The sequence below is a fragment of the Chiloscyllium plagiosum genome, chromosome 26 (assembly GCF_004010195.1).
Source record: "Chiloscyllium plagiosum isolate BGI_BamShark_2017 chromosome 26, ASM401019v2, whole genome shotgun sequence".
Taxonomy (NCBI): Eukaryota; Metazoa; Chordata; class Chondrichthyes; order Orectolobiformes; family Hemiscylliidae; genus Chiloscyllium; species Chiloscyllium plagiosum.
Window position 1 is genome coordinate 16,489,980 of NC_057735.1, and position 10,773 is coordinate 16,500,752.

General features: G+C 40.1%; 1 protein-coding gene across 1 annotated transcript in view; it reads right to left on the reverse strand.

The window, feature by feature from the left end:
- The window catches only part of LOC122563138 (sortilin-like), a 79,743-nt gene that overhangs the window by 38,769 nt on the left and 30,201 nt on the right, over positions 1-10,773 (reverse strand). The window contains exons 4-6 of the mRNA XM_043716597.1: positions 4,629-4,731; positions 2,039-2,203; positions 546-619 (exon numbers count right to left, since the gene is read on the reverse strand). Of these exons, the coding sequence (XP_043572532.1) occupies positions 546-619; positions 2,039-2,203; positions 4,629-4,731 (342 nt within the window). The remainder of the gene's footprint in view (positions 1-545; positions 620-2,038; positions 2,204-4,628; positions 4,732-10,773) is intronic.

The following is a 10,773-nucleotide window of genomic DNA, read 5'->3' on the forward strand; positions in this document are numbered from 1 at the left end:
GTGGTGGAGGCTGGTACAATTGCAACATTTAAGAGGCATTTGGATGGGTATATGAATAGGAAGGGTTTGGAGGGATATGGGCCGGGTGTTGGCAGGTGGGACTACATTGGGTTGGGATATCTGGTCGGCGTGGACAGGTTGGACCGAAGGGTCTGTTTCCATGCTGTACATTTCTATGACTCTATGGTCATATCAGACACAGAATAAAAATTCATTTGTGTTGTGATCAATAGAGCAGTAGGACGTGAGAAAGAATATGCTCCTCCCATCTGAGTCATAACATATGAACACAATTTCTCGGCTTTCCTCCTTGACCTCCACTTTAACTTGGAAGTTGAACATTTAATTAAATGCTTGTCCCCTTTCTCCACATCCTCAGAACCTGACCCTTTCAATATTTTTTAACACCATTACCTGATCAGCGTTGTTCTTTGTAAAGTGATTTAGAACATTAATTATACTAATGAATTAGCACACACTTGAATAAAACAAAATAAAATAAAAATATCAGTCACTTAAGTTATTATTAGTTAAGCTTTACTTACCACTTAACAAGACAGACAAAGTCATGAATATTTTGCCAAGTTTTGCCAAAATTGGAGGAAAACCACAAAACATTCTGTAATATTATAAATAACATGTCAGAAAAAAAGAAAAGTGAAATTGCACTGAGTTAATTAATAAAACCAAGCAAAAAATATTTTATTGACATCTAGATTTTCCTATTCACACAAATCGATTTGTGCACGCTATCTGCACACATGTACCATCTTTCCTGTACCAGTGACTAAACCTGACCAGTACTTAATTGACTCTAAAGTTGTGTGTGTCATTTGGTGATAATGCAAAAGAACTATGCATAAATACAAATTTAAATTTCATCTGCTCTTGTTCATATTTAGCCAACATATATTGTCCAACCCATTATGCATTAAAAGTCTGTTTAATTCATTGCAGAACTTTTGAATTAAACCAATTCAGCTGCTGGATGTTTTCTGAGTTTCTGAATTCTATTCAGTGTAAAGCAGATAAAGGAAGGGTCCCAGCATTGATCCCTATTACCCCTCAATACTTTTTCTCAGATGGATCCTTCCACCAACATTTTTTTTTAAAAGTATGCTGCTTTGTCACTTTAATCTCACTAATAGCTTCTCATGTAAAAGTTGTCAGGACCAGAGTGAAATTTTTAAAAATACAGCACGCTGTAATGCCATTTCCACAAAAAAGGTTGATGTTTCATTTTTACATTCACACTGTAAAGGCTGCTCCTTTGTTACCAGATGGCTACAAAAGTAATTTCCAAGTTTACCACTGATTTACTATTTTACTGAAGGCTAATTAGTTCCCAAAGTTAGTTTAAAATGACTACAATCTACTTTTCTAATTTATCAAGACTTGACAGATTTTATTCATTTCTTACAAATGACCATCAATGCATTAAAAAAAATGAACAAATATATCAAATTTGATGATTTGGTCACCTGTTAGCGTACCTCACCAAATTAGAAAAGAATTCCTTTATAGCATTAAAGTGCAGCTTCTACTTCATGCCAAGTCAGTCATAGATTTTTATATCTTATAGCATCCAAAAACACTAGGTTTTGTCATGTCTACACTCAATGTGTGGCACTTATATGGATGGAAGTAAGAAATTAAGAATCCATCCAAAAATGCAAGCTGGATGTCTCTAACCACAGACACAGCTAAATACCATTTTGCAAACCGTGCCAGCAAAGATGTTTCTAGAAATGTTAAGTGACAAGCCATCACCCAATGGAGAAACAAATCGTGATACAGTTTGTCCAGTCAATCAAATGGTCATACATCTACATGTAATCACATATCAAAAGTCATCTACTTCCCTAAAAACAAAGGATTTTCATATTTTCGAAAGCAGCTGCAATGGTTACAATGTTTATTTCACAATAGAATACTGCTGACGGTTTCAATTCCACCGTATTTTATTTAACACCTCCTGAATAAACAAAATCATGCATTCAATTGATACAATCAATCAATCTTTCTTAGTTGCACTTACACGTACGCTTAGTGCTAGCAGATGGTCAGAATTTTTGGAATGGTACAAGATCTGCATAACTGGATGAAAAGGAAGATTTACAGTGTCAAAGTTCCTGCCAAAATCATTTGACCTGAAGATCCTTCCACCATTGCTCTGCCCAGATACACCAGCTGTAAGGATCACCTTAAACAAAAAGGGAAAAAAATATGTTACTATTTTGAAATATAGCTAATGCTACATTTATAATGGAGAACAAATTCCTGAAGTGGCTCGGTTGTGCACAGTACAGTTCTTTAATCTAAGAACCATAAGGTATAGGAGCTGGTTTAGGCCATTTGGCACAGCAAGTCTGGTCCACCATTTGATCATTGGCTGACATGTTTCTCAAGAAACGTCTGAAGGAGGTAGTGTCATATAAACTCCTTTCCCATTAAAACAATTTTTTTTTTTGAAAAAAAAATGAAGTCAGGTTAAGTACAATTTGTGACCTTGATACAATTATTCTCAAGGTTACCGTGGAATCATGCTGGATACCTGAAGCAAACTTTCTCTTTACACTTTCATCCAAGGTCAGCACAGCTTCTTCTGCTGCTCAGGCCACTGGCAATGGCAGAAAATTCAAGTCTGCCTTCACCTCCAGCAATAGCATGCTGTGACACCATCGACCCAATCCGGAGTTAAAACTATGTCATTCAATACAAACTGGCCATGTCATTCATTTAACCACTGAAAATAATAACCTGAAAGATGTCAGCCATTCAGTAAAGTAAGCATAATATGTATTCCAAGCTTATACTTAGGTTTGCAGATCTCCTGATCATATGATAAAAATTCAAAAACTGTATGGTTACAGTTTCAGATTATAATTTGCATGACAATTCAACACTCTGCACCTCAGATATATTATGACCCTCCAGCCATCAAGCTAGTAAATATATTAATCATCTTTCTGGCAGGTGCCATCCTCTAACAGTCACAATGAAGTTCCAAAGCAACTGAATTTCCAATGACAAGAAAATACCAAAGCCAACTGACAGATCAACTCATTACAAAATTGCCACATTTGGAGTTAATCTTTGATGAACAAGAGGGTGTGAAAAAAACAAAGACACTCTTCTACATAAGGATAACTATGAACAGACTGAGAGTGGGTTGTTTGAGAATTGTGGGTGCAAGCTAATTCATACCATTTTACTTCAGTTTTCTGGAACTTACAAATAATTTAACATATGACTGCTATGGGAGAAAAATTATAATTCTAGGTGGGCGAGGTATGACTCAAATGTAAATTTGTCTTTTGTAGTTATCTTGTGATTAGCATGCACCACTACTAGTTCATTTCTGTACTATTATTGTTTTTTGTAATCCTTTATCTCTTTAGAAGGGTCTTCCTGGATCAAGAGAAAAAAAAACAGGCTACCTGTTATGAAGGTGTAGGGGTACTGTACCTATAAGAGAGTTGAAAAGCTACCAAGGACTTGGAGAAGCACAGAGTCCAGAACAAGGTAACAATGTAACATTTGGTCGAAACAGCTGGAGTAGTTGGGTTGCCATGAGACAAAAATAAATTCAAATCCAGCCATCTTAAATTACGCCCCAAGATACCAAACTCTAAGTTTGAATTTAGTACTTTGATAATATTAAAACCAATGCAATGATCTGATGTTTTGGGGTATAAAACCAAACATTTTTGAACAATTGAGGGAGAACTGACAAAAGACCAACAGATATAGGCTGCTAGTTTAGGAGCTCTCATAAAGGTACCTCTCTGTGGAGGAAGTTTTTACAGCAGAACACAGAAATGACCTGGAGAGACAATCTGCAGAGGAAACTCGGCAAAGCTGACTGATGTTGAAACGTGATTAATTTTTTTGTAAATCTTAATTGGGATTTTTTTTTAAATCGGACCAGTTTATAGAGTGGGAGGTAAAAAGATAGGTTTAAGAGAAAGGAGTTGTAAACAGTTGTTAATCAATATTCGTTGTTAGACTTACAGAATAAAGTGGTCAATTTTACATAATAGAGAATTTTGGGATAATTCTTTGCCTCTTGAATTTTAACAGATTAAAGCATGAGCTAAATCTTTTCTGTATTGCTGTTTTAAATTAGCAGAGGGATTTATCCAGTGTTGTAACAACCGGTGATCGAATTCTGAACAATGCCCCTGCCGAATACTGTCCTGAACCTTATAGTCTGCTAGGTTTCTCAGCTACATGAATATTTATTCTCTATGGGCCTCTGCAATTCAACAAAGCAAATAACGATCATATTCTCATGGGGAATTAGGCAGACAGTAAATGTTAGCCAGGCCAAAGATGTCCACATCCTATGCAACAAATGAAAAGTTTAAGATGATCTCTCTTCAATTTTCAGTTGTTGAATCTCAGTTCCTTGCAATGTGCTCCCACACAAGGTATACACTTCTAAATCAATCACAGTACAGAATAAATTTGTGGTTGTGAATCAAAATCTCAACTGTCCAGATCCAAAACTAATCCAGTTTGAGAAAAGCTTTAAAATAATGGATTTCACATGACAAAATATCACATTGACAAGTTATGGTCTTTGACCTTCCAAATAAAATTAGCATTCAATATTATTAGATTACCTTTCCAGAATTCTCAGGGCCAATTGCAATTCCAAATTCAGTACGGATGAAAGTATTGTTGATGAGCTTTGTTATGTCAGAGAAGCTTTTTCCATAATTCTCACTGAAAGAAAGTTACCAATTAAAACAGTGCAACATGCAAGCCCTTGAACAAGTAAACAAACAGTCTAAAAATGACGCAGTGAAAAAAAACCTTGATTATCTTACCACCAAGTTGGAACAACAATTCTGTTTTACTCTAGTTCCACTACTCACAAAATAAATGTAACTGTTCATTGATAGTACAGAACTGAAGTATTACTAAAAGAAAATGAAAGACATTTTGTCAAAACTTTTCATCCTGCTCTCCAGAACATTTTCACAAAGTATCAATATATATGGAATAGCATTTATACTTTATTGAAGACAGCACTGACTGATTGGCAAGTGGACCTGATTAGTAAAGGAATTGCCATGGAAATTGCACTTGTTAGATGATGACTGATTGTTAAATGTCATACTTCATTCCAAATTAAACCAGGTAGCTTAACTCCAGTTGGTCAAGACATTCTCCTGAACTAGAGAATGGCCATCACCTGGTTGCTGAATTGAAGCGCAGTATGTACATTTTATTCCTGTCAGCAAAGAGCCCTATCTATTAATATAAGTAGAAAGAACAAAGAGAACCATACAGCACAGGAACAGGCCCTTCGCTGATCCAGATCCTCTATCTAAATCTGCTGCCTATTTTTTTAAGGGTCTGTATCCCTCTGCTCTCTGCCCATTCATGTATCTTTCTAGATACATCCTAAATGACACTCTCGTTCCCGCCCCTAACATCTCCGCTGGCAACGCATTCCAAGCACCTACCACACTCTGCGTGAAGAACTGTTCCTGTTAAATCTCCCCTAAACATTTCCCCTCTCACTCTGGGGAAACGTTTCTTGCTATCCACCCTATCTATACCTCTCATGATGTTGTAGGCCTCAAATCAGATTCTCCCTCAACTTCCTTCTTTCAAATGAAAATAATCCTGATCTACTCAACCTCTCTTTATAGCTAGCACCTTCCATACCAGGCAATATCCTTTCCAAAGCATCCACATCCTTTTGGTAATGTGGCAACCAGAAGTGTACATAGTATTCCAAATCTGGCTGAAATCAAAGTCTTATACAACTATAACATGACCTGCCAACTCTTGTACTCAATACTTTGTCCAATGAAGGAAAGCATGCCGTATGCCTTCTTGACCACTCTACTGACCTGCTTTGCCACCTTCAGGGAACAATGGACATGAACACCCAGATCTCTCTGTATATCAATTGTCCCCAGGATTTTTCCATTTACACTACAGTTTGCTATTGAATTGCATCTTCCGAATTACATCTTCCAAAATGCATCACCACGCATTTGTCCGGATTGAACTCCATCTGCCATTTCTCTGCCCAACTCTCCAAACTATCTATATTCTGCTGTAGTCTCTGACAGTACCCTTCACTATCTGCTACTCCACCATTCTTAGTGTCATCTGCAAACTTGCTTATAAGGCAACCTGTGTCTTCCTTCAAATCATTTAGGGATATCACAAACAACAGTTACCCCAGCATAGATTTCTGTGGGACACCATTGGTCAAAGGTCTCCATTTTAAGAAGCTCCCTTCCATTAATATTCTGTCTCCTGTTACCCAACCAGTTCCCTATCCATCTAGCTAGAACACCCTGGACCCCATGCGGCTTCACCTTCATCAGCCTACCATGGGAAACTTTATCAAAAGCCTTACTAAAGACCATGTATATGACATCCAAATCCCTTCCCTCACCAATCAACTGGGTCACCTCTTCAAAGAATTCTATTAGGTCTGTAAGACATGACCTGTCCTGCACAAAACCATGCTACCAATATGTTCATTTTCTTCCAAATGGGTAAATATCCTATCCCTTAGTATCATCTCCAGTAGCTTCCCTACCACTGACATCAGGCTCACAGGTCTGTAATTACCTGGATTATCCCTGCTACCTTTCTAAAACAAGGGACAACATTAGCAATTTTCCAGTCCTCTGGGACCTCCCCCATGTTCAAGGATGCTGCAAAAATATCTGTCAAAACTCCAGCTATTTGCTCTCTCACTTCCTTCAGTAACCTGGGATAGATGCCATCCGGACCTGGGGACTCGTCCATCTTAATGCCTTTTAGAATACACAAAACTTCCTCCCTCCTTATGCTAAGCTGACCAAGAGTAATTAAAGATCTATCCCTAACCTCAACATCAGCCAAGTTCCTCTCCTCAGTGAATACCAATGCAAAGTCCTCATTAAGAATCTCATCCATTTTCTCTGACTCCACACGTATCTTTCCTCCTTTGTCCTTTCCCCAGTTACTCTCTTGCTCCTTATATATGAATAAAAGGCTTTGGAGTTTTCCTTAACCCTGCCCTCTAAGGATATCGCATGACCCCTTTCAGCCCTCTTAATTGCTCATTTCAGATCGGTCCTACACTCCCTATATTCTTCCAAGGCTTTGTCTGTCTTCAGTTGCCTCATGTTCGCATCCCTTTTCCTCTTAGCCAGTCTCACAATTTCACCTGTTGTCCATGGTTCCCCAATCTTGCCATTTCTAACCTTCATTTTCACAGAAACATCTCTCCTGGACTCTAATCAATCCTCTTTAAAAGCCTCCCACATATCGAATGTGGATTTCCCTTCAAAGAGTTGCTCCCAATCTACATTCCCCAGCTCCTGCTGAACTTTGACCTTCCCCCAGTTTAGCACTCTTCCTTTCGGATCACTCTTGGCTTTGTCCATGATTATTCTAAAACTTATGGAATTGTGATCACTATTCTCAAAGTAATCCCCTACTGAAACATCAACCACCTGGCAGGGCTCATTTCCCAACAGTATAGCCCCTTCCTGAGTTGGACTAGTTACATACTGCTCTAGAAAACCCTCCTGCATGCCCCTTACAAATTCTGCTCCATCCAGACCTCTAAGACTAAGTGAATCCCAGTCAATGTTGGGAAAATTAAAATCTCCTATCACCACCACCCTGTTGTTCCTACATCAGTGATTTCGTTACGTATTTGTACCTCTTTCTGGTTTGCTGTTGGGAGGCCTGTAGTACAATCCCAACATTGTTACCACACCCTTTCTATTTCTGAGCTCTGTCCTTATTGCCCTCCTTCAGCACAGCTGTGATATATTCTTTGACCAGTAATGCAACTCCTCCACCCCTTTACCTCCCTCAATCGCACCTGAAACATTGATATCCTGGGATATTTAGTTGCCATTCATGCCCTTCCCTCAAAAAAATCTCAGTAATAGCAGTGACATCACAGTCCCAAGTGTAATCCAAGCCCTAAGTTCACGTGCCTTACCTATGATACTTCTTGCAATAAACCAAAATGCACCTCAGACCACCAGTCCCTCTGCGTTCATCCTCTGCTTCCTGCCTACTCTTCCTCTTACTCATGCGGACTTATTCATCTAGTTCCTTACAGGCTTTAATTACTACCTTCTTCCTGTCCATCAACCCCCTCATTTAGTTCCCATTCCCCTACCACTTTAGTTTAAACCCTCCCAACAGAGTTAGCAAAAGCATCCCCCAGGACATTGGTTCCAGTCCAGCCCAGGTGTAGACCATCCAATTTGTATTAGTCCCATTTCCCCCAGAACTGGTCCTAATGTCCCAGAAAACTGAACCCTTCCCTCCTTCACCATCTCTCAAGTCATGCATTCATCCTGATTAATCTATCATTCCTACTCTGGCTAGCACGTGACACTGGTAGCAATCCTGAGATTACTACCTCCGAGGTCCTACTTTTTAAACTGGTTTCCTAATTCCCTAAATTCTTCTTGTAGGACCACATCCCAGTTTTTTACTTGTATCATTGGTGCCCACATGCACCACGACAACTGGCTGTTCATCCTCCCCCCTTGAAAATTTTCTGCAGTCGATCCGAGATGCCATGACCCGTGCACCTGGGAGGCAACATACCATTCAGGAGTCTCGTTTATGACCACAGATATGCCTATCTACTCCCCTTACAATTGAATCCCTATGACTATATGTAGCTTTCAGGCATGCACAAGTATATACGAGTCCAAATGACAATCCTAAATTAGTTTACAACATACATCTTCATGCATTTGGGATTACTGAGTTGATGTTATCCAATCGCAGAATTGTATCTAATGTTGAATTGTCTTTTGAATTTTGCAATTAAAGGCTTGTTTTGCAGTCAGTAACTTGCCTGCTATATATGTAGTTTGATACATTCTGTTATCTTTAGGACATACCGGCTACATATGTAGCGTCATACCAGCAGTGAAAGTTTGAGCAACAAGGTGACACTAGCTATTTCACAATGCCACTGTGCAGTTGCAACACAAGTCATGTTCACCACTATCACAGATATTGTCCCCAAGTCAAGAGTCCTGCCATCACATAAATAAACAAAATGGTAAATGAACTGCAATGCCAACCAATCAGCACTCTCCTCTTGTACAGCGTTAACGTTGCTGCACTTTACATTGATATTGTTTACAAATTGTCCTAAAGAGTGCAAGACAAAAAACTTTGACAAATGGTGCATTTTTCAGCCAAGTTAATTGTTTTAACTAGCTCCATATATGACCAGTTGTATGCTTTCTGAATCAGACTTAAAACAAGGTTTATTTAGCAAATACAAAACTGATTTCTCATAAAACAAAAATGTATTCAATTAAGGTGCAAAACTGATTAACACAGTTTGTAATGTGAAAATATAAGTGATTATTTCTCTTCAATAATCCAAACACACACAAAGATTAGATTAGATTAGATTCCCTACAGTGTGGAAACAGGCCCTTCGGCCCAACCAGTCCACACCAACCCTCCGAAGAGTAACCTACCCAGACCCATTTAACCTAACACTACGGGCAATTCAGCATGGCCAATTCACCTAACCTGCACATTTTTGTGCTGTGGGAGGAACCCGGAGGAAACCCACGCCGACAGTGGGGGAACGTACAAACTCCAGACAGCCAGTTGCCCGGGTTTCTGGCACTGTGAGCCAGCAGTGCTAACCACTGCGCCACTGTGCAGGTCTGGGTGAGATTATTTAGCACTCAGGCCTGCCCTTTCCTGAGGTATGTCTCTAGTAGTGTCACCACGTGGTTTTACCAGATTTATTACCTATACCCAGCACATTCACTGCCCGCTGTATTCAGTGGGAACCAGCAGCGAGCCTGGAGAAATGGTGGAAAGGGCACCAGCAGGATTCCCACTGGTCTCCCGCCCGAGATGCATCAAAATTCTGGGCCCACCCTTTCGGAGGGAAGTCAAAGCCTCGGGGGGATGGTGCAAGGGGAGATTTCCCAGAATGGGACCAGGGATGAAGCTCTTCAGTTCAGTGCAGTGACTCCCAAAGTGAGGATTGAGAGGATCCTGGTGGATTGTAAGAGAGAGGTGAGGAGGCGCTGGACAATATGTTTCAGTTTGTGTTTCCCACAAAGTCAGACACAACTTGGCTATTCGTGCCTGGGGCTGCATTGGGACTGAAGGATATGAAGGAGAGCAGCAGTCTGCCAGTCACTTCCAGGACAACATCCCCGCCCCCACACTAACACACGTTCCCCCTCATCTCCCGGCTTCAGTGCCGCTGCTCTCACGCTGTTTATTCCTCATTCTGCTCTGGGAGTTGTCTCCGCCTCAGAGTGGGCGGGATAGAATCAAGAATTCACCAATGTTATTTTGCAGTGAACGCCCTGAAGGAGTGACTGAGTTGAAAGTGTTCAGCAGCGCGGGAACACTGAAAGTGAAAGCGGTTTGAATCAGCCAATGCTGAGGGTGAAGATGGCTTCCAGACAGCAGGTCCACAGTTTGACCGAGGATGTAATCTGTCCCATTTGTCTGGATTTCTTCACCGATCCGGTTATGCTGGATTGTGAACACAACTTCTGCCGCTCCTGTATCACCCAGAGTTGGGAAAATAAAGAGAGAAATTCCTGCCCGGAATGTAGACAGGAGATTCCGGACAGATCCCTCAGAGGAAACCGGGCCTTAGCGAATCTGGCCGAGAAAGCTCGAAAATTAAGTCTGAATCCAGAAGAGAAGGAAAGTAAACATCACTGTGAGGAACATCAGGAAGAGCTGAAGCTGTTTTGTGAAACTGACAAGAAATTGATCTGT